This window comes from Hipposideros armiger, unplaced genomic scaffold, assembly GCF_001890085.2.
Source record: "Hipposideros armiger isolate ML-2016 unplaced genomic scaffold, ASM189008v1 scaffold_380, whole genome shotgun sequence".
Taxonomy (NCBI): Eukaryota; Metazoa; Chordata; class Mammalia; order Chiroptera; family Hipposideridae; genus Hipposideros; species Hipposideros armiger.
In genome coordinates, this window is record NW_017731730.1 from 520,918 (window position 1) to 548,917 (window position 28,000).

At 45.8% G+C, this 28,000-nt stretch overlaps 1 protein-coding gene across 3 annotated transcripts in view; it reads right to left on the minus strand.

The window, feature by feature from the left end:
* The window catches only part of SCN10A (sodium voltage-gated channel alpha subunit 10), a 75,524-nt gene that overhangs the window by 32,840 nt on the left and 14,684 nt on the right, over positions 1 to 28,000 (minus strand). For 2 of the 3 annotated variants that reach the window (XM_019662732.1, XM_019662731.1), the window contains exons 4-14: positions 26,981 to 27,109; positions 26,299 to 26,390; positions 23,850 to 24,041; positions 23,363 to 23,429; positions 19,830 to 19,971; positions 19,485 to 19,682; positions 18,609 to 18,779; positions 14,501 to 14,794; positions 11,940 to 12,048; positions 6,223 to 6,461; positions 4,387 to 4,560 (exon numbers count right to left, since the gene is read on the minus strand). In XM_019662732.1, the coding sequence (XP_019518277.1) occupies positions 4,387 to 4,560; positions 6,223 to 6,461; positions 11,940 to 12,048; positions 14,501 to 14,794; positions 18,609 to 18,779; positions 19,485 to 19,682; positions 19,830 to 19,971; positions 23,363 to 23,429; positions 23,850 to 24,041; positions 26,299 to 26,390; positions 26,981 to 27,109 (1,807 nt within the window). The remainder of the gene's footprint in view (positions 1 to 4,386; positions 4,561 to 6,222; positions 6,462 to 11,939; positions 12,049 to 14,500; positions 14,795 to 18,608; positions 18,780 to 19,484; positions 19,683 to 19,829; positions 19,972 to 23,362; positions 23,430 to 23,849; positions 24,042 to 26,298; positions 26,391 to 26,980; positions 27,110 to 28,000) is intronic. The other variant, XM_019662733.1, reaches the window with a different exon arrangement.

Below are 28,000 nucleotides of genomic sequence, written 5' to 3' on the forward strand. Positions count from 1 at the left end.
ACACACAACGTTGGGCCAATAAACTTGAAAATTTAGATAAGAAGGAAAATTTTTAGAAAAATATAACTTACCAAAACCAATCTGAGAAATAGAGAACCTGACTAGTTCCACAGCCATTAAGAAAATTAAATCAGTAATGAAAAATGTTGACCCTCAGATGGCTTCATTAGTGAATTTTACCAAACCTATAAGGAACAAATAATTCTGCCCAAAGTTTGGGCGTAGAAGAGAAATATTCTTCACCTCTTTTTATGGAGAGTAGCATAACCTGGCAACTAGCATACCAAAAATTGGCAAGGAAAATGCAAGTAAGGAAAATTATAGGCCAAATATTACTCATAAATATGGACATAAAAATTTTAAGCAAATTTTTAGCTGAATCTTCCAATGTACAAAAACTGTATCACGACCAAGTTTGGTTTACCACAGGAATGCAAAGTTGATTTAACATTAGAAAATTAATTAATATAACTCATTACTTTAATAGATTAAAGGAGAAAATCTTGTGATTAACTTTATACATGCAGAGCAATTGTCTGATAAAATTAACCATCTGTTCATGATAATATTCTTAACAATAGAGAACTTCCTACATTGATAAAAGATTTTTAATCTTTTTTAAAAAACCTGCAACAAATATCAGACCTGGTGAAATACTGGAAGCTATGAACACATTGTTTCAACACTGTACTGGAAGTCCTAATCAGCATGATTGTGTAATGAAAAGAACCAATGGTATAAGGATTAGAAAATAAGAGACAAAACTCACTATTTGCATACAATATGATTTTGTTCAAAAATTTAAGATTATATAGATAAACTGTTAGAATTAATGAGAAATTTTTGGATACAAAAATATTAGTGCTAACAAAAAAAACCCAGAAAAGAATATTTAAAGAGATTTCATTAGAATAGCATAATGAACTAGGAACTAGCTAAGAATAAATCTAACAAAAGATATGGAGAAAATCTTTAATGGAGAAAATTAATTATAAAACTTTATGCAGAAATTATAAACCATTGAAAGAGTGAAATAAATGAAGAGTATTCTATTGTCAAAGATCAGAAGACTACCGAATGTAAAGCTTACGTTTCTTCCCAAAACTGATCTATAGATTATTGTAGTCTCAATAGGAAAAAAAAAAAAAAGAACAGTTTTGTGTGTAAGTGGGCACATAACTTGGCAAGTTGATTCTAAAATGAATATGGAAGTACAAGGGCCAATTGAAGAAGTCCAACAGCGGGTGACTTGCCTTACAGGCAGACATATTCAAGGTAATTGTGTAATTAAGACTGTGTGGTATTGGGACAAGGACAGACCAATGGACACATGAATGGAAGTAGGTTTTAAAAGATGGGAAAAGAGGTGATGCTATTTAGAGAGGGAGGAAAAAGCAAGAATGAAGACAGAATGATCATTTCTTCCTTCTTTCCTTTTTTTCCGGTGTTTTTCTTTCCTTCCTGTCTTCCTTCAATCAATAGGTGTTTTGAGTTCCAATATGTGCTGGGCCTTGTGCTAGGCCCTTGGGATAGAATGATAAACAAGAAAACTCTGGATTTTGTCTTATGGAATATCAGGATGATTGTAAATTGTGAAAAACAGGCTAACTTGGTGAGAGAATCCAACTTTAGATAATGTGGTTGAGGAAGACCTCCCTGAATAGGTGATGTGTGACGAGAGCCAGGAAAGATGAGAATGAATGAGCTAAGGCTAGGGGAAAAGCATTCCAGGCAGAGGGAACACACGAGCAAAAGCCCAGAGGCAGGAACAGTTGTTATGCATGAGGAAGAGAAAGTAAGCCTCTCTGGCTAGAGCAAAATGAGCCAAAGGAGATTGGAGAGGTAGGCAGGCCCTGATTATGCAGAACTTTGTAGACCACCACGAGGTCTCTGGATTTTATTCTCAGAGCCATGGGAAATCACTGAAGAGTTACTTGTAAGAAATGTACCATACTAATTAATGTAAGATGATAATAATAGGGGTAAGTGTGTGGGGGGGCAGGGAGGGGAGATTATGGGAATTTTTTGTATGATTGGCTCCATGTTTCTGAAAAATCTAAAATTATTTAAAAAATAAAGCCTACTAATAAAAAAATATGAACGTGATGATTTGGGCTGTGTGAATTTTCTGCAGTAGTGTTCACAACTCAGGTATAGGCATGGCAGAGGGAAATACAGTAATGCCTTGATTTGTGAGCATAATTCATTTCGGAAAGAAACTACTCGTATTGCAAGACATCATTCGTTTACCACGTTAAAATGTATTAGAGATGTTTGGTCGTCTTGCAGAACACTCGCAAACCACGTTACTTGCAATCCAAGGTTTTACTGTATTTGGCTTCATCTCCAGGATATGGTTTTGTCAAACGCAAAAATGTGAAGGAGCAGAGGAGAAAGGTGGTTGAGTTTGTTTTCAAGGGCATACTAATATTGATGGACCATGAAATCTAAACCAGGTAATGAGGGAAGTGAAGGTGGTGAAAGAGGAGGACGAAAAGACCCAAGGAAGTGTGGGGTTGGTGGCCATAGTTAAGGAACTGGGAGCTGATCTGCATGTTAGGATCAGGGAAGTGCGGGGGAGAATTCTATAGGCCCAGGCTGTGGAGTAAATCTGTCTATTTTTGGTTGAGACTATAAGCTACATGGAATCAGAATAAACGTAGCATGTAGACCTTAAAACACCAAGCTTGTATTTCCCCAAGTATAACAAAAATGTTCATATTTTATTAGGAAACGATCTTCAGGCTCTCCAGCACCAAGGGCGTATAGAATCTTGCTCTTGCATTGACCATCAGCTCAGGTGCCCGTTTCTTGTCATCATTTTCTAGATACTTAGATAAATCTATCTTTCTAAAAATGTGATTTAATTCTGACCTTCTCAAGTTTCCATGTTACCGACAAAGAGCCCTGCGGGCCCACCCTGCCCTTCTCTTCCATTGGATGGTGGGCGCACCAGCGGCACGGACAGATGTATCAACCAGTGGTTCCTGGCACAAATGGGTCCCAGGACATCCTTCGTTTGGCCTTTAGAGTGTGTCTTTTTTTTTAATTGAATTACTAGCCAATATTAAAAGTATTCACCTAAAAACCTGAATTTCTGGTTTCTCATAAGAAATTGGAAACTCGGACAATCATGGACAGGGCACGAGTCACCCTGGTTTCTGTGTACCTGAGTCTCCCTGGAGCTGTGCTCTGTGTTGGGTCTGCCTAGGCCGAACTGAATCAGCCCTCCCTGTTTCATGGGACAAATACCCAGTGCCGAAAGCTCTTCCTTGGCCAGCTTTATTTCATCACCTGCATGGTTCCTGTAAGTCCTAGGTGTTTGAGTTTGCTACCCTGGATGCACTAAACCAATTCCAGTGCTGTGTTGCTGGCCCCCCTTGTAAGACCCCAAGCAGACTCTCTGGCCTAGAAGTGGATTTAGTGAGATGGCTGGGTACTCTCTCCTTCATTTAGTCATCTCTCTCTAAAGCTAGACCCTGGGCCACCAGCTGTCAATCAGAGAGAGAACACTGAGAACAGGGGACCCATGATAACAAACCCTGCCATTTCTTCAGGCCTCTTGCCCACTCCCAAGAGTCAGCGAGGCACCACGCTTCCTCTCATTGGCCTGGGAAATTGGGAGACCCTAGTGACCCCAGACTCTCGCAGGATCTGACGAATCTGACAGACGTGGCTCTTTCAAGAATGGGTGACCTGTGAGCAATGGGGCAGCAGCGGCTTGACTAGGGCAGCTCCTCCTGTAGAGGGCGCTCCGGAGCCGAGTTTGGAGAAGAGCCAGGCCAAGAGGCTAGAGGGTGGCAGTTTTTATGGTGTGTGAGACAAGTGGGCTGTGATTTGGGACACCAGGGACTCAGAGGATGAACTCTGTGAGGCGGGAGGAGCTGAAACTCTGGAGTCAGGCAACCTGGCTTTGTGATGCAGGTCTGGGTCATCATTTAACCACACTGTGTCTCAGTTATTCTCATCTATCCATGGGGATATGAAAAGCCATTCTCTTTCAGGGTTATTTTAAGTATAACATGAGGTATGTTATGTCAAGGGCTTAGTACTATGCCTAACACATTGTCAGTGCTTAAGAAACAGCAGCTGCTATGATTATCTTTGTTATTGTCATTTCATAAGAGAACAGGAGGGTGCTGAGAAGTCCCCTCTTGGTGCAGATGAGGGGACCCAGGCCCAGGAGGAAGGCACACCCCCACTTTGAGCAAGTGGAAAGCACCAAGTCTCCAGCTCCCAGGAGCCATGCTCTACCTCCCTCCCACAGGGACAGGAAAGGAAGAGGTAGCTGGCTGCTGGGGTCCCCAAAGGACGGTGTCTGTTGCTAGGGAGGATCCTCCCTGGGTTTGGAGGCACTTTCCCTACGTCGCCAGGAGAGAACATTACCAGGCGGAAGGACCGCATCACCGCCAGGCCGCCCTTCTTGGCCAAGCCCAGCTCCATCAGGCTCAGAGTGACAATGAAGCAGTCAAAGATGTTCCACCTCTTCTGGAAGTAATAGTAGGGGTCGAAGGCAATGATTTTGAAGGCCACTTCAGCAGTAAAAAACACGGTGAAGACCTGCGGATGGAAACAACGATCCATTTCTCCAGGGTCGGTGGGGCCCGGGACGATAACAAACAGGGCAGCAGGGAAAAGTCTTGTTTGTAAAACAGCAGATCCTTTTGCCTTGCTCTTATTCAGCTTCTGTATTATCTGCGGGCTCCTGAAGGATTGGGGATGGGAACACTCAATGTGGCAACAGAGAGAAATCTCTGGACCAGTGTGCCAGGGCATATGCATGAGAACCCATGCTTCAGTGTTTCCATGTGAACGGTGAAGAAGGGGAGTAAGTGGATAATTATTAGGATACCAATTATTACATAATTATGTAAATGAGAAGTCAATCTGGTTCAGTAGTTTAAAAGCGTGGATTGTGGGACAACACAGACCCAGATAAAAATCCCAACTCAGCTATTTCCTAGCTTGTGTAAGCCTGGACAAGTGTAATGCTTTCTCTCTGTACCTCCACTTCCTCATCTGTATAATGGGCATAAAAATGAGATAATGAATGTGCAGATCTTAGCAAAGGTCCTGGCAGATAGTAATGCATTAATAAATAATAGCTATTAGCAAGAACAAAAGTAATATGTTGTCTCTGAGATTCTGACTTTTGTCTCGGACTGTCTTTAATCGACTTAGGACAATTCTGACATTGAGAGAGGTCAGGACCTGGCTGGGCTCACACAACAACCAGCAGGAAAGGGTGGCAGGTAAGAAGAAAGCAGAGATCAGGGTCAGGGGCTTTTCTTTCCTTTGTTCTCATCAAAGCCTCTTGCCAGTATAGGAAATGGAGGCTACTGCATCCCTTTTACAGAGAAAGAACAGTCTTAGAGTTTAGGGGACTTGCCTAATGCCCCCTGATTGCAACTGTGTAATTCAAAGAGCATCTGTCACGTGCCTTCCGTAGGGAAGTCTGCGTGGTGTGGTGGGGGATGGGGTGGAGGTCCCGTGCCCTAGAGAAACCTGGGTCGGCTCTGGCTCCACCTTCACCAGCTGTGCTACCTTGGGCAGGGTGCTTAACCTCTCTGAGTTTTAGTGCTCTCTTTTAAACTGTGAGGGTGATGATAACCTCATAGCCTTGTCGTGACTCTGAGATAACACTTATGAAGCACCTGACTCATGGTAGGCACCAAGCAATGTCTGCCTTTCTTTTCTTTTCAAAACTGGCACTGTGCTCTGTGCCATTTCTCTCTCTCACTTCAACTTCTCCAACTGTAAGATGGGGGTGTGGGCCCAACGGTCTCTTCCACAAAGCCCTCTGTGGTCTTTGCTCACTTCTTGGAAATCTGCTCTCCCTTCTCTTTCCATTTCTGGAGGGAAACTGGCAAATCCATAATTGTCTTTAAATGGGAAAGTGATTTATCCTCATTTCAAGGTAAAGGCTGCTGAGGGCCAGAGAATTCAAGTGGCTGTCTTGAGTTCTGGAAAGGGAGACCTCGCTGCCTCTAGGTTAGGGCTTTCTTGGGCCACTTCCCTCTGCTCATTCATCCCAAAGCAATTCCCACCAGTCCAGCCTGGTCCTCTAGTCTTGGCTCCCTGAGTTCAGTGTCCACACATCCCCCGCACTGCTCCTCTGCTCTCAGGTAGCTAGACCAATAGTCCAACCAATGGGGCATGCTGCCACCCCACCCAAAGCCCCGTAGCCATGACAGCATGGGCCACGGTTGCCAGCGCACTCACAATGTTGCCTATCTGGAACATGGTTTCGAAGACGGGGCTCATGCCGTGGTGCTCCATGGCCATGAAGAGTGTGTTCACCACGATGCACAAGGTGATGGTGAGTTCCGCAAAGGGATCTGTCACAATCCTAAAGAGAAGCGTCTTGAGCTTCACCCATGTGGGGCAGCACTCCCAGATCAGATACTTCTGAGCCAAGCTGGTCAAGAAGGGTGGGCACCTCCGTTCAGACTCCTCGAGTTCTGCATTACAGGTGTAGTCAGAGACAGCTGTCAGCCATGCGTCACCTCAGACCCCCTCCCCGTGGCCATCCCCTAGACCTGGTCATTACTAATAACCACCATCTCCAATGTCCACTTCAGTCCTCCCTCTCTCTGAGGACCTTGTCCTATTTTTTGAAGTTCCTTCAGTTCAGCAACTCCAACCCAGTCTTTGTCCCCATCCAGTCTTCCAAACCATGGACCCTACACTTTTTAACTGCTCATCACCTATGTGATGTCCTTACTTCTCAACTTACCCAGCTTCGAGTTCATGTCCATTCCTCTATCTATTCCTTTGCAGACATCCTCAATTCCCTTGCCCCTCTCTCCCTCCATTGTATTTGCCTGGCAGAATTCAATCCTGAATATACCCAATGTGCAGACTACTTCTGCACCTGCCCCCAGCCAGCTGTACCTGGTTGGAAAAAATACACAAGCTCTTCAGACTGGTCCCACTAAGGATTCATGAGTCCCAGCTTGTCACTGCCCAGACATCCTGCCTTGTTTCCCTATGTCAGTCCACTCCTTCAGTCTTCCAGACTACTCTTTTCTCACTTCCTCCTCTCTCTGCCAATCTCCATCTCCCCCTCTCCACTCCTCTCTCTGGCACTAAAAACAAGCACAGGGCAGTAGTGTTGAGTGAAGAGTCTTGCAGAGACACCATTGTGGCAGGAAGCAGCGTGTCTGTGAGCCAGAACAGGAAGACACTCAGCCTTGTAAACAGCCTTAACATTGCTGGGCTTGACTGTCTAGGGAGATACAGAGGCTAAAAGGATCACGCACTTGCTAGCTTGCAATGTGATTACAGTTCCTCCCCAAAAGAATCTCCTGCAAAAAGCTAACCCAGAAAGAACTTTTCTTCTTTCCTGCTGTTACAACTAATGAGGTGTCCCTTCTCCTATTATCACCCAGTATCTCCACTTGTGCTTCCTCTCCTGCCAGCCACTTCAGGAATCTGTTGAATATTCCCTGTCTTTGCTCTATCTTGAGCCTTTCCCGTTCTCACAGATCCTCCTCAATAGCATGTAAATATGCTTTTTAAAAAGTCACACAAGAAAACCCAAAAGATCTTCCTTTAACTCTACTTACACCCTAGTGTCCTTTTACTACCTCCTCCTCTTCACAGGCAAACTTCTTGAAAAAGTTATCTATATACATATCTCCATTTCTTCACTTCTCACTTATTCTTCAACCCCTTCCCATGCGGCCTCGGCCTGCTTCCATGCTCCACAAATCCTCTCCTGCTCAATCACCAAAGACGTCCATGTGACTAAAGCTCCTAACCCTTTTCAGGCTTGCTCTTACTTGGTCTTTCTAGAGCATTGCCTCTTTTGACCTTTCTGTTCTTTCTGAAAGAATTTAGACCCTTTCTCTGCATGGTACTCATCTGGGTCTTCTCCGAGTTCCAGGCATTCCGTCTCAACTTCCTTTGCTGGCTCCATCTCTTCTGCTCAACCATCAATTATTGTAGTTTCCTAGAAAACTGTCTCAGGCCTTCTTCTCCCCTAACCTGATTCCCTCTTTGTCATTTATCTACTTGCACCATTTCAAAACTACCATCTACAGTCAAACTGCTTTCAAATACGTATCTCTAGGCCGTCTTCTAATTTCTAGTCCCATTATCATAAAGCCAGCTTCCTACTGGACATCCCTACCTGGATGTCTCAACGGTGCCTGAAACCCAGTGTGCCCCAGACTCAACTCATGATCTTCCCGGTGAATCCCCCTCTCCTCCTGATGTGTCCCCTTCATGTCACAGCACCAGCATGTTTTCAGTTGCTTATACCAGAACCATGTAAACCACTAAGTTCTGCATCTTATGCCCCTTAGACAGCTCTCAAATCCTTGCATTTCCCATCATCCCTGCTGCCACCACTCAGAGTCCAGGCACTGCCATCTTTCACCTGGTTTCCTCCCAACTGGTTCCCCTGCCAACACTCTCACCCTCTTAATTCCATTCTCTACATGTGTTCAGTGTAACCTTTATAAGACGCACATGTAGCTCCCCTGCCTTCAATCCTTTAGTGGCCCCTCACTGCTCTTAGGATGAGGTCCCAAATCCTTACTATAATCTAGAAAGTTCTGTGGGTCTGGCTCCCGTCCATCTCTCTTCGCCTTATTTTAAGCCCCTCTCCTCGCCCTCTATGCTCCAGCCACATCAGGCTTGTTTCTTTCTTCAAGTATTATGCTTTCTTCTGCGTCAGGGATTTTGCTGTTCTTTCTGTCTGAGATACAACCCTAACCCAGGCTAAACTTGCCGCATTTCCCTTAGCATCCTGTACTTCTCCTTCAAACACTCAGCGCCCCAGCAATAACTTTTCTATGTCCTTCTCTCCCACTCAGCATCAGGGCAGAGGCTGTATCATGCTGACTGTTGTGCTTCTGCTCTGGTATTCTGGTTTTGACAACTGTCAAGTCTTAGCTTGCATGCTAAGCATAAAGGGTTTACGTGCACCGACTAAAGGGAGTTGCCAAGCTCTATTGGCTTGGGCCAAACTTTCTCAGGCGCAACCACTTTCAAAGATATGGCTTTTATAAATCCTATCACAACTCCCCGACAGCCTCAAGCATCTTTCCTGTATTCCATGGATATAGTAGATATAGCTAACGTCCAACCAGAGATTACAGGTCATCTGCCCTATGTTCAAAAACCTTTGACCTCTTTGACCTAACCTAAGGTCACCTTTACTCAGATTCTCTTAAAAATGTCATTGTTTCTCTTGCCTTTCCCAGCCTACTCGCAGAGTGTCTTCCTTAAGGGGATGTCTGTCCTACCTCAGGATATCTGACAATTTCTTATTCTCTTCCTGTTCATCAGTTCAGGTCTTTATAAATTAGTACCACTCCCCTGCCCCTTCCACATCACCTTTGGGCTCACATTCATTCACCATTTATCCAACAACTATTTGTTGAGCACATACTATGTGCCAGGCTGTGAGCAAAACAGATACATCTCTGCCCTTGTAGAATTTACAACCAAGTGTGTATTTTAAAGATGAAAAAGCCGAGGCTCAGAGCAGCTCATTGAGCCCCAAGATTGCACAGCTTACCATAAGTGGCAGAGCCAGGATGCAAACCCAGGCAGTTGGGCTCCAGTGCCTGTGTACTTAACTGCTACCCTTTGTTGCCTCTCATCCAACCAAGACCTCCTTTGGTCTCCTCTAAATTGGGATGTGTTGAGGACACACATTTGTTCATTCCTGTGTCATTTCTGCAAAATACGTTGCATCTATCGTTCTTCTGCCTGGAACTCTCTCCCCCAGGTTCTCACAAGGCATCTGATGCCTTCGCTTCATTCAGATTTCTGGTCTCTTTAGAGAGAATGGCTTTCCATAACCACCTCATCCAAAATAGCCTCTTCTGAAACCCCCTACTCACCACCTCCTTCCCTACCTAATATTTTCCTCCTACTTCTTATTGCTACCTGCATATCTATTTGTGTTTATCATCTGTATAGCCTGGCCTCCAGGATGGGGATTCCATGAGGACAGGCCCTGTCTTCCTCCCCACTGAATCCCCAGCACCTGAAACAATGCCAGACACATAGCAAGTGCTCAACAAATATTTGTTGATGAGTAAATAAATTGAAAAAGAGGGAAGGAGGGAGCTTGATCGCCCTGGGGAATAAATAAAAAAGCAAGCTGTTTGCATTTAATGTTTGCTGCTCGATGACTAAGAGCAAAAAAAAAAAGAAAAAGAAAAAGAAAGAAAGAAAAAAGAAAAAAAATCCCCAGCAATCACCTGGCCAACAAAAAATCATGGACATAGCAGCATGGTGAAATTTTATGCAGCCATCAAAAATGTTAGGTGTGCAGACACTATTACCATGAAAAGTAATTGTTAAATAATTAGCAGTGAGGAAAAAGATTATGAGAGTCTGTACACATTGTTGTCACTGGAATGTGCACACATTTTTCAAAAGACAAATTCAGGTATGCAAGAAATGTCCCTTATGGGTTTTTCCCTACATAACTGCATTTAATTTATACTTCAAGTAGCCAATCTGGGAACTTTGTTTTGATTAATTCAATGTCTGCCACTACTTCATTATCTGAGGCTGAGTCTGAGTTCTCCGGGCTCAAGGTTGGTGGAGGGTCCTTAATCTTTGCCAAGTGTATTTCATTTGAGTCACTGTAATTCCCATCTGGTCTCTGATGGGAGAGCCATGGAGACGGCTGCTCCCTCTTTGCCTCTCTAGATTCCCTATTTTAGGCTTTCACTCATTTCCGTCCACAGCCTTCAATGGGGGTGAGGTCTTTATCCAGTTATTCTCCTGTCATGCTGGGGCCACAGGGCACTCTCCAAGGCTGCCTCAGGCCTTCTCTATACAGGTACATTACTGGTCCATTCTACTCTACAGTTTCTGTGCCATGTTGGGCATGTGGGTCTCTCTCTAAGGCCTGTCACCTCTGGCTTCACCTAGAAAGTAAGGCACCGATTGGCTCTGTTTTCAAATACCTCATTTAAAAAAAATATTGTTTTCAGTTGCTTGGTGAGGATGTGGAGAAAAGGGAACTCTCATACACTGTTGGCGGGATTGCAAATTGGTGCAGCCCCATTTTTTGTTTTGTTTTGTTTTTGTGTGTGTGTGTTTTGGTTCCTATAGTCCACCCTTTGCAGTTAGGATTTAGCCCCAGGGCTGGACGGAGAGCACACAGGGTCCCTTCTTAGGAAAATACTTACATCCACGTTCCCTTCCCCCTCCTCTAGCCCAGGACATTCTACATTTGTCTAGGGGAGACAAATAACTGGATATGACTAAGGCCATATTTTCCATACTCTGAGGCAAAATGAAGGCTGGATCAGAAGACAGGCCTTGTACCCAGGGTGAGAAGGATGCAGCCTTGGTCTTTGAGAACTTGAGTGTCAGGTGGCCATGACCCAGTGCTGTTCCCTTGACATTCTGTAAGCAACTGGAACTTAGACGCATCCCTGGGGAGACTAAGTGGATTCCCACTTGATTGATGAAACCCTGAATCATCAAGAATTTAGTTAAATTGACTGATTAAGTTATTTAAATTATCTTCCAATATTCAGCATACTGGAGACAGAAGCTAAGTTATAACCATAAAAGTTACAGCCAGGAAAATGGCAGGATAATTTTGCCATGTTTGAAAATTAAAGACTGTTAAATTTCTAGCACACCTGAGTGGTAGCTTGACATGCTCTGGTGCCTGCCAGATCATGTTTTAAAATCTAGTTTTAAGCAGTTGTTAATTCAAACAAGAGATGGACTGAGACATTTCACCTATTGTTTTTGAGAAATTATCCACGTTAAGAAAAACTCACATTGATTAAGGTTGATGGGGCCAAAGGTACACACAGAAAAAAAGGGGGTATTTAGTATCCCAGGATGCAGAGATGGGTGCCCTTTGACATAGGTTTGGGGCATCACCACTGCTGCTCAACTGTGGCCTCATCACAGCTTGGCAGACAGAAGTTCCAAAGAGCAGCACTTACCCTCGAGGACGGAGGTCATGATACTGACAACACTCATTGCCCTTTGGGCTCGGAAAGGTTCATTCGAGTATTCTGCTGATAAGAAAGTCTTCTGTCCTGCATCAAATGCCTGCGGGGACAGAAACAGTCAGGACATGCCCCCAACCTGAAGTCTTCAGTGGCAAAGACAGGTCACTCAGCCTCCTATTGGTCAGTCTCATGTGGTTGTGGTTGCTCAGGAAACTATGATCCTAGGCAGTTGTGCTTGGAGAAACTGGGTTGCTGCTTGAACGTGGGGTGAGAGCTCAGGCACCATGACCATGACAGAGCTGGAGTGCAACGAGAGCCCAGGTTTGCAGCTAACCGAGTGACCTGGGCTCACCTGAGACTCTGCAAATCCCTGGACTTGGGCACCAGGGTGGGGATGGGGCTACCTCAAGGGCTTCTGAGGTTTCTACCAAAGGGAAAGGAACAGTGGGCCAGGAGGTCATTATGAGATGTCTTCTGGGCTGTGCATCTGACTGACATTTACACAGAATTCCTGCTCCACAGGAATTCTCAACTTTCTCGACTTCCCTTCTAATAGGCCTATTTCCCTCCCCAACATACAACCCAGTTCCAATTCCACACAATCTCTTTCTTTCTGAGGGAACGTTTGTGTGTCTTAGTGTCCAGTTAGTTGTCTGACACAATCCTTTGATGCTTCCCTCTTTGGGCTTTCGCTGGAAGTTCTGTCTGGGTTCTGTGCCCGGCTCCTAACTCTAGTCACACACATACCCTGGACTTGGGGAGTCTGAGGCCCACAGCTGCTAGTCAGCCCTGCACGAACCATTCAGAATCCAAATTTAACAAGCATTTGAGCACCTAGCAGAGATGACGGTCATAGGTATACTCGTATGGTAAGTGCCTATAAATGTAAAGAAAGCTTAGAAAGTTTCTAACCATGAGGACCCAACAAAAGATACTAGCAGATACTGCTGTTATTTGTCAAACACGTGTTTATAAATATAGGTACTTTATTATTGCATTTAACTCTTCTACTATTTAGAAACCTTTGTACAAGGGGAGACACAGAGGCTTGAAGAATTTCAGGGACTTGCTAAAGGGGGCGGGGCTGGTAAATTGCAAGGCTGTGATGGAAACCCAGGTCCGTGTGGCACAGAAGGGCTTGAAGAGTTCATCTTGCCCAAGCCAAACAATTTAACCAAAAGGCGTCCAGGTTGGAATATCTAAGTAAGTGGCAATCTAGGGAATGATAACAAGGTTTCCTGAATGAGGCATGTTCTAGAGTGGTGAAACACCGCCGAGGGGACCCTGAAGACTGGCTGTAACTTTAAGACTGTTGGTGATTCTCTGTTGTTCCTTGGAGACTACTCTCCCTTCTCTGTACCTGGGGACGGTGACTTGTACAGACGTATCACTGTCACCCTCTGGTTCTCATCAGGTTTGGCCGTTGGGAGGCGCAGATAAGAGATCAGAGGCTGGAAGGAGCGAGGAGACGGTATCTGTCACCCGGCTCCTCCCTGCCCAGCTGTGGCTGGGATGTGACTGCTATCCTCCACCAGAGATTACAAATTCTGTCAGGCCACCTCTCACACACAGAGGCAGCTCTTGCTGGGTCCTGGCTCTGGTCCTTTCCCTCACCCCTCCAGCCTAGGCCCCTGCAGCTTTCCACTGTGCTCGTCTCTAGGGGCCTCACTATCCCTTCGTTCTTGGAGTCTTGCCCACCCCTCTGTAAATACTCCACTAAACTCTCTCCACTTGCTCATTGGAGTGGTTCACCTCTTTCTTGCTGACATCTAATCAGAGATGGAGTGGAGGTGACTCTGTAAGACTTCTCAAGTTAGTAGAGACTAACTTGATAGCCATGTAGTGGCTGTTCACAAGTCTGTTTGCACACTGCTCTGTATCTATGGCTAGCCAGACAGGGAAAATGAAAAACCCTGACAGCATCATACTGCACCTGGAGGGGAGCTCACATGAAGTCATGGCTCCCAACCCAGTGAGGAGCTCCTGGTTTGTCATTACGTACACTCTGTGATTATTCTATTAAGAGTGCTGGCCAGTTAGTCACTGTTGCCTAAGTTGTGCATTTTCACAAGTTATTGCTTCTTTGAGTAAAGCAAAAAATACTTTACTTCTGCTAAGATCTGTCCAGGTCACCTCCCAGGATTTCTCTGGGTCCCATTTGCCAAGCCCAGGGTAGCTTGCACAGAGCCACAGGCAGGAAGAGAAAAACCTTCAATTTTTCTCATACTCATCCAGAAAACAAGCAGGCCTATCTCTAAAGCAGTGGTAGTAAGTGGGGACAGAGAAACACTTGAAAAAAAAATAGTATCAACTGGAAAATAATCTGTATCATTATACTGCAAAGTAAACCACAAAATCTGATTGACCTCAGGTAAACCCAATCTCTCTCTCTCTGGGTTTCACCTTCCCTGTCTGTAAAACGGCAGTAGATGGGAGGTGTTGGGCAGAATGATAGCTAAAAGACCCTTTCATGGGTGACATTCAGGGCTTCTGAGCCTAAGGCCTCTAGCTGGAGGGCAGCCCCAAAGACTCTGGCACATTTACAAACTCACCGAGACTTCCGTGACTCCAGGGCCAAGATCACCAGTGGGCAATGTGGGGTGTCCATCTTCTCCTTGCCCTGAACCAGGGTTGGTGGGTTGAGGCAGCGGGTTCCTAGGGAGGGGGCCTTGTTGGCCAGCACCCCCACCCAGAAGTAGAGAGCCCCGACGGCTGTCGCGATCTCCAAGAAAGACTGCATCATCTGGGACCCCCTCAGGAAATGAACCGTCGCGGGCAGGGGCCCGGAAATGGAACATACTGCCATGGCTAGCCCGGCATCTCCCAGAGGTGAGGCCTAGGAAAGACTAGACATTGCCCCAGAGGAGCAGGAAAGAAGGAGGCTGGAAGCTGGTTTTATAGGCAAATCTAGAGCTCAGCACTTCCCTCTACTCACTCCCATTTCCTCGCCCTTATTCTCATGACCTTCCAGCAGGAAATTGAAGATACAGACCTAAGGGGTATTCTAGGTAAACATGAGGGAGAGAAAAAGGAAAAAGAATATTTTTGACACAGCCTGGGAAAAAATCAGGAGAAATGGGAGATTACACGATGCTTAAGATCAGGAAATAGGTCATTATGGCCAAGGACAAGTCCGAGGACAACCTTGTGGCTCACTCGGATGGGTCAGCTGCTTGCCAGCCTTTGGCCATCGGGCTGCTCCACAGGCAAAGTTGTGACCTAAGGAGGCTATTATGCTCACCAGTTCTGGAACATGCTTGGTAAATGGTTGTTGAATGAATGACTGCACTTTATTGTCTGAAAATTAGGTTCTACAATTCATTAGATTCAGCCTACAGGGGTGTGAGTGTTTGTGCTGTGAAGGAGACAAGGGCTTTGTAATGTAATGAGCTGGCAAGATCCCTTGAGGCAAACTTTGAACAGTCAACAATGGGGAGATTGAAGGGAGAGTTACAGCCCAATTTCCTGGAAGAATAATGCCATTCCTCCAAATCAATAAACATTTCCCATCAAAATCTTCCTTTGAGGGAACTGTATGGCATACTGTTGCCAGAGAAAAGGAGCTAATTCATAGGCCCAGAGCCTCTGGAGAGCCAGTATGCTGGGTTGGCTAGTTCCCATGACTAGTTCCCATGACTGTGGGAACTTGACCATATAACAAGTTATCAATTCTGTCCGTAGGTCATATAAAAGATTTCTAAAATCTAAACATTGATTTCCTACCAAATTCTGATCACACTGCTGAAAAATTTCCCTTTTCTTAATTCCTTTAACTTATGAAACTACTAAAGTGGGAACATCTTGTCAGTTAGAGTCTTCCGTACTTATGCCCCTATTGCACAAAACTAAAGTCTCCTTTTTTTTTGATAATTTGGAGCCCAATCCTGTTCAGCAACCATCACTGCAATCCTGGTTTAATAAACAGAGCACTCTTTGCCTAGAATATATGTCCAAGGACTGTGGAACTCATTAAAATCCATAAATCCTTCCCATTTTTTTGAAGCAAAGGAGCAGAGACAGAAAATCCTTATTAAAGATGGGATGTTGAGTTATTTGCACCTGGGCACTAAGCAAACCAATAAAGAAACTTGGAAGAATAATTTGGTCCCATATTTGACATGTAGTGTCTTCTTGGCCACCAATTAATATTTTGGAATTCACCTATGGTGGGCAATGGTTTCTGAATCTAAGTACTAGACTTGGCTTGAAATGCATCATTCAAGCAAGCCAACTGGCTTCCTGTATGTTACCTGAAACCCCTACTGTGTCTCTCCTAAGTGCTACCCCCAACCATTCTCTCATTTATATTGGTCAGAAAATGGCTTTCTATAAAAACTGCCTATGGTCTATTTAACACATCAATACATCTGGGAAAAGAGGAAGGGAATGCCTTCTTGAGTGAACTGTAATCAATCAGCTAGTATGCAAGAACTACCCAAATGGTGCCTTCCTGTCTTTGCATATACATGCTCTTCTTTCTGCCTTGAAAATAGTCCTCCCCAAACCCTCCCAGTCCTCAATTACTGGAGGAATCCCTACTCACTATTTACTATTCAATTATCCCCTCATCTGTGAAGTATTTCCTGACACACCTGACCCCCATAAGAGTCATGTTTCTTCTTCTATTCCCCAAACACCATGTATGTGTCCCTGTATTTAACACAGTTGTTTTTGTATCTGCCCCCTCCATCTGAATGAAAGTCCTTGGGATAGAGACTACGTTTTAGTCATCTCTTTATACCAAGCATCTAGTACTGTGGAATTAACAAGACAAAATTCTTCTTTTTTTCCCTTTGAAGGTGAACCTAGCTAGTGAGACAAGCACACATACCAAACAATTATTGGACATCCAGGTGCTAATCTATGTGGGGCTGACTGAATGCGGGAAATTAAAGCTCAATTCAGAGTGTCATTGACATTTCCATGGAAGCTGTGATTCATTCTGTTCTATGATTGTCAAAGCCCTAGTCAAATCCCCTTTGAAATATCTTCTGAACTGTGCCCTGTGCATGCCAGGTGCTGTTCAAAAGAAGCAGAGCAAGGAAGGGAAGGGCACAAGCTCTGCTAAATGCTGAAGTGTGGGTGTCACTGAAGCCAGTGTGCATGTGAGTGTTACCGTGTGCTTATATGCACAAATAAGTTTGAAGGTTGTAGAGATAGATATTCCAAAAAGTAGAACATCCCAACGCTGTTCCCTCCCCCCAATTCCCAAATAAAATCTTTTTTTTTTTAAAGAGTACCTCCTCCTCCAGGAAAAAAAAAGAAAAAAAGAAAAAAAGTAGAACATCCTTCAGATGAGCATAGGAAAAGCGATTGAGAAGAAACCAAGGGTCAGAAAGCCTGAAAAACAGCCATGCTTATTGCCTTGCCCATACTGTCATTGTGGGAACTATTCTCCCACAAAGGGGTTAATATCTCTCAGGCCTGTGAAAAGGGCATATGTGGGGTACACAGGACTTTCAAGAAAGCGGGAAGTGGTGGGAAGAAATGGTGAGTATAGGGAATTTTGGAGTGGATGTCAGAGGTTATGATTGGGGCAGCAGAAATGCTCCAAGATCTGAAGTGAGGTACTGAAGTTATTCCTAGGCTGGACTGTATCAGAGCTGGGTGGTGGGATCTTCTGTGCCAACAATAGGTGGGAATTTGAGCTGCAGGGGCTGAAGCACGAGGTAAGAAAGAAGCTTATAAATGATTTCAGCACCATGACAAGAACAAACCTCCCTTTCTTGCTCCAGAACTGTGGATCAGCGTATCAGAGGGAAGCAGACCCTTGATGTCCACAGCTCCACAGACACCTCAAAGTTATCAGGTCCAATATGGGTTCCACACCTTTCCTACAAACCTGGTTTCTTCCTCCAGTGCTCCTGTCTTAGAATCACCACCCACCTAATTGTCCAATCTTGAAACCTGGTAGCCATTTTGGACTCCTCTCCTTTTTCCACATTCCACAGTCCCAGTCTTTCATGATCCCACCCCTACCCATAAAAATATTTGCAGGGGCTGGCCGAGTGGTGCGTTGGTTAAGAGCTGGCTTGGGATGCCGGCTCTGAGCAGCAGGCCCTGGTTCGGATCCCACATGAGGGCCAGTGACACTGCCCTCTACAGCTAAGTTGCTGAACAACTCCAGCTCGACCTGGAGCTGGGCTGCCATGAGTCACCGGTGACAGCGTAGGCTGCAGTGGGGCTGCAGTGGGGCTACAGTAGTCTGCCATAAGCTACCAGGTATGGCTGGCAGCCAGCGTGAGCAGCCGGCAGCTGGTGTGAACTGCCAAGAGCTGCCATGAGCAGCCATCCAGAGGCCGGCGACTGATCTGCCTCAGCCAGGAAGAGCGCAATGATCACTATACCAACATGGGCCAGTGAAGAGACATCCTCCACAACTAGATTGAAGAACAAAAGGACAGCAACTTGTCTGTTCTCCTCCCCCAATTCCCTAATAAAATCTTAAAAAAAAAATCTTTACAATCCACCCCTTTCCCCCATCCATAATGCCTCTGTCCTTGTCTAGGCCACCATTTTGGGGGCATTACTAAAACATCCTCCTAACCTCTGTGCCTCCAGTTATCTCCCTGCTACTACAAACCTCTTTCCACTTCAACCTACTGTCTGTGACAGCTGTAAAGGTGGGTAATCCTTCGAGCACAGACCTGAGCTCCTTACCATCCTGCGCTGGTTGTAAGGCTCAGATTGGTGTGATTTGCTGTCATCTGCGGAACCCTCTGACACCCTTGACTTCATTCTGTTCCTTCTCTCATTGGCATTTGTGGAGGCGAAAGGTGATCCATTGTGGGAATGGAGAGAGGTTGTGTCAATCCCCAGTGCTTCCAGCACCTGAGGAGAGAGAACAGCAGCTGCAGCCAACAGTATCTGGTTGAGCTTAGCGTAAATGTGTCCCCCAGACATGGGGTGTCACAGAGGTGAGGGCATCTGAAAGGTCAGGATTAAAACCTGGGTGGTGGTGGGATTGACACATGGCAGGAAGAACCACCTGTGGGTCACCTCCCTCATTCATACCCTGGAGTAGACCCTGTTGATGCTCTGCCCAGATTCCTTTTACCAGGTCACTACACTCATCTCCAACTGCTTGAGTGTTAGCTGCGAATGGCTCACAGCAGCAACTTTGTGCAGAAAATTTTCTCTGTACATTTGGCTGGGGCAGGTATGGGGGTACAGAAGGCCAGCGGTCTTGCCTCAAGGTAGAGCTAACTCTGTGGTACAAGTCATGCCCCAGAGCTCCCATGGGATCACGCTGAGGCTAGTCTCAGCTGAGGCCACTTTCTTGTTGAACTCTTCCCCTGTTTCATCCTGCTTCCTTCAGTCTCCTTTTTCCAAGAACACCCTTCAGTAAATCACTTGCATTACATCTGCACTCATGTTCGTTTTTGAGAAAAACTGACCTAAGATGGCTCTTGAAGTAAGATGAATTTTCCAAAAGTTCCCTAGAATGACAGCCTTAATCTAAGCAGCTGGTCTAGACCTGTGCCCAGTAATACACAGCCTGTAAAAGACTTCACAAAGCATTCACCCCTCACAGACCTCTTGCTCCTTCCGGAGCATCTCAAGGGCTTCCTGGAACTTCTTTTCCTTGGCTTCAATTTCATCAATTGTTGCCTGGTTCTGCTCTTCATATGCCATGGTGACCACAGCCAAGATCAAGTTGACCAGGTAGAAAGACCCCACGAAGATAACAAGCACGAAAAAGACCATATAGATTTTCCCAGAAGCCCTCAGGGTCTGCAGATTCAACACAAAGAAGAGAGACATGTATCCAGAGTACATGGGCCCCTGATGTTGTCAGGCTTCTCCAGGAAAAATGTAGCCATGTTGGAGCTGACCCCTCAGCCTCCAACCAAGTCTGTCTGGGGACATGCAGATCAATACCTGCTGGTAGAGGCGTTCCCAGGAATCCTGTGTCATGAGGCGGAACAGTGAGAGGAAAGCCCAAGCAAAGGAATCAAAGCTGGTATAGTTAAAATCCGGGTTGTCAGTTGTTTTCATGCAGAAATAACCTTTAGGGCAATGGCTGCGACAAGAACACAGAAGGTCATCATCAATTGTGCAGCCCCCTCTCATTGGGAGCAAGGCAGCCTCAGGCTGCAGGAAGACTGGAGTTCAAGGCCTGGCCTTCCTCTTATGAGCTGGATGACCTTGGACATTTAGTCTCTTTAGGTCTCAGTTTATATTGCCTATTAAATGGGGACGCTAATGCTGTCATTTCAGAGTTTCATGCAGAAGGGAGTGGCCTGAGAAACTGGCTGACTGCCCACACCTGAGGAGGGAGAGTCTGTATCAATAATGCAGACTTAAAACCTGAGCCAGTCGTCATCACCTGCAGAGCCGCCTATCAAAGGAGGACTCACATTAGCCAAGTTCACTGACCAATTATATATAACAATGAAAGCAACATTTTCCACTTACTGAACACTTACTGTGTGCTTCTCTCTCTCTCTCTGTCTCTCTCTCTTTCTCGTAAGTGCCTTACAAACACTATAATTTGTCTCCACAATCTTTTTGTTTTATAGACGTGGAAGCTGGGATTCAGAGAGAAGAAGTCAGTTCCTAAAACTACACAGATGCCAGTGTATTTATTTAAAAGGAAAACTATAATTGTCAAGTAGCCTATGAAGACTGACCTATAAAGGAGGGCCAAATTGAAGAGGACTGTTTGGTGAGCACTGGGATGGGAGTGTTGGATTCTCTCTCTCTCTCTCTCTCTCTCTCTCTCTCTCTCTCTCTCTCTCTCTCTCTCTGTCATAATAAGGAGGTAAGTTGACATCAGGGAATATCTCTAAGTTCAGGGCGTGCGAGGTGCTCTCATCTACTCCAGTGGGATAGCCTGGTTGAGGAAACAGTACTGCTGTGCTTGTATTTAGGATTCTACTACTCCAGAGTTCTTCCATCAACACAGTCCTCTTGGACTCTCCTTATTCCAGACATCCATGTGAACACTCAGTCCCGGGACCCATACAATTGACTAGGATCCTGCCAACTTGATTATAATCAATCCCAATTTTATGTCCAACCTTGGTTCCCAGACTCTGTAGACCCACATTTAAAAATAGCCTCTTGGTTTGCTCTCCCAAGGAGCTGGCCAGCCCATCACCTGTAGGTTTTCTAGTGCCCTCTGAGGGCAGCCTGATTTCTATGTCTTCCACAGAGCCCCACTGTGGCTGCTACACATCCTTAGTTAACTGCTCTGAGAATTACATGAGACCATGGTGCAAAGCCTCTTGCATGGTGCCTTTAGCATTGTAAATATGACATGTGAAAGGCAAATTGAAATTCCTGCTGTTTTTAGCCTGAAGCTTCCAAAAGAATGGACTGGAATGCTATATGTGAAAGAGTGCTGAAAATCAAGTATTTCCTAGTTCTCATTCTCCACCTCAAGACCCCAGGCTTTCCTCTTACGGTGCCACAGATCGGTGTGGGCCTTTGCTCAGGGGCTCTGCTTCTCTATGGTCCAGTACAGGCACTAGGTTTTGTTTTCACACATGCCCTTCAGGGCTCACTCTGCCCATTGTCCTGAGCTGGCCTCTTGGAGCTTGAGGGGGTGCCCATGGATGGACCCCACAACTTTACCATGGACAGTGCTTGGGCTACTCTGGAGCCATTGCCACGAGAAATGCCATTATTCAGACAGGAAAAGGACATTAAGGGGGCCCTCGGTTTAAATTTAAATCAAAGCAACTGAAAGCTGACATTGGAACAATCCTCTCCCTGAGCCAAAGAACCAAATGCCAAGTGCATTCGTGAAGAAAGAGACCAAAGAGCCTATGTTGATCAAATTCTCCTGCTTGCACCCACCCTTCGGCTCTATCTGAGATTGTTTTCCTAGTGAGATGATTAAGGCAGAGCTTCATAGAGGTTCCACCCAGTTCCACTTGGGCAATCTGGGGTTGTCAGCTACTCAGGGAATGAGGTTGTGTGGGTTCTGATCTTCCAGACCTCCACCCATGGAGACGGGAGAGGCAAGCCTTTCTGATCTGTTGCCTGGACCCTTTCTGCTCACATCTGCTCCAGTGGTCAAAGCAGCAGGCAGACGTGAGGGGTCCCCTACCCTTTTGCTTAGTCTCACGTTCTGTTCTGCCACCTGGAATGGCCTCCATTGAAACTATTTCTTGTTGACCCAATCTGGAGACATCCTGCCTCCCCTTCAACTCTCATCTGAATTGCCACCTCCAGGAAACCTTCCCTGACGTCCCCTGCTTTGCACCCTCACCTCCCTGCATTTCCCTAGCCCCTGGAGCCTCTAGCATAGCACTGGTTCTCCACAGTGTAGCATCTTCATGTATATGAATCAGAACTCACAAACTGGCAGCTTGCAGGCTGAATATGGCTTACAGAAATATTGTGTTTGGCCCACAACATATAGACATTTTTTGGAACTGGTAGCCAATGTTTATAGCTGGGAGATTTCACATAAAAATCTAAATTTCCTTTCTCTCTTTTAAAAGTTGAAAGAACTGGAAGCAGTGGACCCACATTTTTACATGGCAACCAAAAGCTGGACTGAACAGTGGCTGTCCCCTTTAAATGGGGCATGAACTTTCATTGCCATGGTTCCCACCTAGCCCACTCCTCGTATTTGTTGTTATGTGTCTGGCCTCTGCAAGAATTTGAAATTGCAGAGTCTGATGCATGTGCTTCTTCCTCTGTTACATGAGGATAATGAAACCCATGTGATGGAGTTGTGATGATTAAATGTGGAGCATTTGACACAAAACATATTTAGTTCTTTCCTGGGGTAGATTGTTTGCAAAAAATGGCCACAATTATTCCCCTCCCTGTATCCACACTCCTTTGCAATATGATGTTGCAGCTTCTCCCATCAAGAGGTAGAGTCTATTTCTCCACTCCTTGGATTTAGACTGGCCTGTGACTTGCTTTGGTCAGTAGAATGCAGTAGAAGTAACATTGTGCAATTCTAAACCTAAGCCTCAAGAGACCTTGCACAGTTCTGCTCTTTTCTTGGAACCCTGCCTCTGCCATGGGAACAACTTCAGGCTAGTCTGCTGGGGGATGAGAGACCACATAGAGCAGAGACAAGCTACCCCAGCTGAGGCCATCCTAGATCAGCTGGTTTCCAGCTAATCTGTCACTGTCTACAGATGCACGAATGAGCCCAGTCAATGCTAGAACATCAGGCTGATCTTAGTTCAACATGCTGATGTGCAGAATCCTGAGCTAAATAAATGGCTGGTGTTTTAAGCAACAAAATCTGGGGCTATTTGTTACATGGCAAAAGCTAATTCATACACTCCCTCCCTGTGAGCCTGGGATGATAGAGGCCATGACTTATTCATTTCTACCTCTTCCTCAGGACCTGCAACCCAGTCTCTGCCCAGAAAATGCTGATGACGAGAAGGAAAAATAATTGCTGGGCATTGGTGTTATGTCATGGGTTGGATACTCACCCTGCATCAGATCCATTGCCACACAGTAAGGGATCAGAAGTGCCTGTCTTATTGATGTAGAAGTCTGCAAAAGAAAGGAAGAAATGAGAACTTTGCACATGGTTCTGACACCTAAAACTGAAGACTTGGGTGGTAAAGACAGAACCGTGTAAGTCTTCTGCCTGAGCAAGGTGAGTTCTCTTGGCTATGTGCAGTCAGTGGGCACTTAGAGGGGAAATGTCTCATCTGGGAAGAGAATGCTGAGCAGTGACGTCAGCTCCAAGCCTCTCCCAGCAGAGGCAGAATGACTGACGCCTGGATTTATAGCTCATTTCCTTGTAAAAGGGACATTGGGCAACAGAAAATTGGGGACTCAAAAGTAAAACCCAACTCAGGAGAAGCATTTGAGCAGGAAGGAGGAATTAAAATATGCGTCTATCCAGGTACACAGGGGATTCACATCCCTTGCCAACCAGACCTGCGTCACCACGGCAGAAATCCCACTTGCGTTCTTCGTAAGAGGAGTAATTGGCTGTCTCATTCAAAGTTGTGCAATTCTTGACACATTTGTTCTTGAGGTTGCCCTTGAAGAGCTGCAGGCCCACCAGGGCAAAGACACTCAGGCAGAAGATGGTGAGGATGGTCACATCAGCCAGCTTCCTCACTGAGTGGATCAGGGCCCCCACGATGACCTTCAGCCCTACGGAAAGATGACAGCGATACTCCCATACGAATAAGGCACCACACACAGCACATGCATGAGCCTGCCATGCTTGCATCTTAGCCATCCTACCCTCTCACTATGTACAGCCGTGAAGTATTTTACAAACTCTAGGGCAGTTCCAAGCCAGGTTCCTCGCATAAACCTAGTAATAACCCTAAAAGGCTGGCAGGCAGGTAAATATTATTGTCCATTATAAAGATGAGGCAATTGAGACCCAGGCAATGCATTTCTTTTCATCTTAAGGCTAATACATTCTTGACAATAGCAATGCAATTTAAAAAATAATTGTTGACTCCCTGCTATGTTCCAGGCACTGGACTAATCATGAGGCTACTAACCTCATTCCAGTCATTTCGCATCTGTCTTTCAGTTCCAGGAGGTAGCTTGAGGCTGGGGACACATGAACCTCAGAGTGTGCATGCGTATGTAAGAGAGAGACAGAGACAGAGCGAGAGCTAGAGCGAGAGCGAGAGCGAGAGCGAGAGAGAGAGAGAGAGAGAGAGAGAGAGAGGGAGAGAGAGAGAGAGGGAGAGAGAGAGAGAGAGATGCAAGGGAGATAGAATGAGACAGAAAAAAGAGAGAGACAAAGACACAGAAAGATGAACATAGCAAAAGAGAGAGACTATGAGAGACACAGAGAGTCACTGAGGCAGAAACAGAGAGAATCTGAGACGCTATGTCAGAGCCAAGCACAGCTGGCAGCCAAGATGGGGCCCTACTTATTTAAGGAAGGCTGATTTGCTGCTCTGGCAAATGAAATCGCCTTCTTTGGGAAAGCAGCTTCATGGGTGGCAGAAAGAGCGATGACCAGAGACGCAGTCTGGGATCCATCTTACCTTGTCATTTTGGGCAACAAATAACCCATTGAGCACTACCTGTGGCGACCCCTGGGCTGGGAGCTGAGCCATGATTAAAGCACGGGCATGTGGAGTTGTCTGACAGTGGAGAGGAGACTCCATAGCATTACTGAGACGGTGGGAACACAGAGGAACGTCCCTCACCAAAGCCGGGGATAGGGCTGGGGTGGGGTGGAATGCGGGGAAGTTGGGAAAGACCGGGGAGTCTCCTGGAGGAGGTCAAACCTCGGCAGAGCCCTGAGGGGTGATGATGAGTAGAGAGGAGGAAGGACTCTCCTGCTAGAAGCAGCAGCATGGCCACAGGCTGGGAGGCGAGCAAAGGTCTAGAGTATTTGTGGAACCCCAGGTAGATTCTGGAACATGAGGCGAGGTGGGTAGAGGAGAGAGATGAGGCAGGACAGGGAGTCTGGACAGGTCAAGTCTTGTAAACAAGACTCAGGGTCTCCCTGGCTAAGAGTGGGTGAGAGAGATACCAAAAGTCAGAACTATTTATTATAATGGCTGTCTTCATGAAGAAGCTTGTTCAGTGGGAGTTGGCAAAGACTTTCCAATCTTTCCCTGCAGAGCCAGGCAAAGGGTGGTAGAAAGGGACTCCCACCCTAGTTTGAGTGTTTCTAGTTTCCAGCTGAGAGAATGGATTCTCAGGGGTCTCACCTCACCCCTCATCTCCTCCCTCAATGGGTGATAATCCATCAGGCCCCAAGGGGGAAGCGTTAAGTCCTGTCTCAGTGTGGTTACCTGGTCTCTCTGGCCTCACCATCGCCTCCACCAACTTAGAGGAGGATGAGGAGCATCACTGGGTTGCTGGTGACAGTGGAGATCTTAGAGGACCAATAAGATGAGCCCTGATAGACTACTTTTGTTTCCGAATTTTCTGTCATCAAAAATTGCCTAATTCTTTTCTCCTCTGTGTGTCCAAAGACAAGGCTGAGACTCAAGCTTTCAGGTCTACGGAAATGGTGAAGAGACTCACCAGAGCCTCGGACTGCCTTCTCCCTTCTCTCTTTTTTCAAGTTTATGCCTTTGGTTTAAGGTATAAATGAGAATCTTGACAGACCCCCACAACAAGAATATTAAATGAGGACAAATGACCTTCTTGTTATTTATCAATGGTGAGGCCATGAGGTACTGTGGACAGAGCATTGGTCTAGGACTCGAGACACTAGGTTTCCAGGTCACACTTTGCCTCTTACTAGCGATGAGAACTTGGGATTGTGTTTTCTGCTCTCTGGACCTCAGTTTCTTTGTCTCTTAAGTGAGGACAATTGTCAGTGCCCTGGAACTTTAGAGGGCTCTTGTGAAAATCAAAAGAGGGCATTAGGCTGTGGACACCAGCACATGTTCTGAGAATAAATGTGCTGGTTAAAGCAGCTCACCTGGGATCACAGACACGGTTTTTAAAGCTCTAAGAACTCTGAATGTCCGCAGGCCTGAGATCCCTCGGAGATCTATCGCTTCGCCAATGTATCTGCAGGACCAGAAGAAGTCAGTCAGCATCTTTGCAGGGGGAGGGTTCTGGGACTGCACGCAGCATAGACAATGACAATTTGGGGTAACATGAGCCTAGGAAGGACCCAGAATAGACAGAGAATCTAGTAGCCCTTCCACCTGTAGACTGAGACTAACACTGATTTAATTGTTACCATATCTTTCAGAATGGCCCCTTTAAGAATATGCATTGGGGTCTAGGTGGCTCCATGTGCTACCTGTGTGGATGGATACTCAAGCATGTGAGTTTGGCCAACCAGCCTCCTCAGACACTGGTTCCTCAGGGAAAGACCTTCATGTCAGGTATGCCCAAAGCTGAGCCTTGTCTGATCCACTCTGACAGGCTAGTCATTAGCTCAGGTTTGAGGTCTCTGACTTTTGCCTGAGGGCATGGGACTAACCCTGGAAAGGGACAACCAAAGCAACAGTCTGTGGCAACAAAACCCCAGGCCATGCAGTTTCAAATGAGAAAGCTGGATGGAGAGAAGGAAACACCCCAGAGTGTGAGCCTGGGTACACTCACCAGCCCCACACAGACACACAAACAAATCACTGAGGAGACATACTCACGCCAGGGTAATGACGCTAAAATCCAGCCAGTTCCAAGGATCTCGCAGGTAAGTGAACTCATTTAGGCAAAATCCTCTTGCCAGTATCTTTATCAAGGCCTCAAAGGTGTAAATAACAGTGAAGACGTACCTGAGAGGGGAAGGTAGAAAAGGAGCATTAACTGTGCCAAGAGAGAGCTCAGAGGGAGAGCTGCTGTGATTGTTCCAAAGAAAAACATGCAAAGATCATCACGAAGGCGGAAGGGGAGGAAGGCCAGATATGCAGACAAGACGCAGACTGAGGAACTCAAAGGAGCCACACAGATGGGTGGGGTGAGACAGGGTGTGAGTGGCTGAGATGATTGGCAGCATCTGCTGCTCTGATGGTAGGTGAAGAACCACAAGGTTCAGAACAAGGATCCTCTTGTTACATGAGGTTCCCAGAGGCTCCCTGCGCCGCAGGAAGCATCACCTGGAGGGCTTGTTCAACATAGATTTCTGGGCTCTGCCTTTAGCATTTCTGACTCAATAAGTCTGGGGTAGGGCTGAATTATTTATATGTTTAACAAGTTCCCAGCTGATGCTAATGCTGCTAGTCTGGGGAACTACCCTTTCAGAACCACTGACCAAAGAGATCCAGATGCGTACCTAAATCACACAGAGTTTTAGATACATTAAACTTTTTAAATTATACAATTATATAATGTTGTGAATATTTCTTAAGGGGCCAGATGGACGCATGTCCTGTTGGGGAGACCACTTCCTTCGGTGTAGAGGCCTGACCACCGCACTGTATTTCTGAAACTGATGTTGAATAACACTGCATGTCAACTATAATTATATATACATATAGTCACGGGACATGGAGTAGAGTGCGGGAATGGATTCAATGGAATTTAATAGATAAGCATGACATCGGGGGTGGGAGGGCAGTACATGGGGGAGGGGGGTTGTTACTTTGTGAGAGTGAAAAGGGTAACTATTGCATTGTTCTGTACACCTGAAACTAACAATAAAAAATTTTTTAAAAAATTATACAATT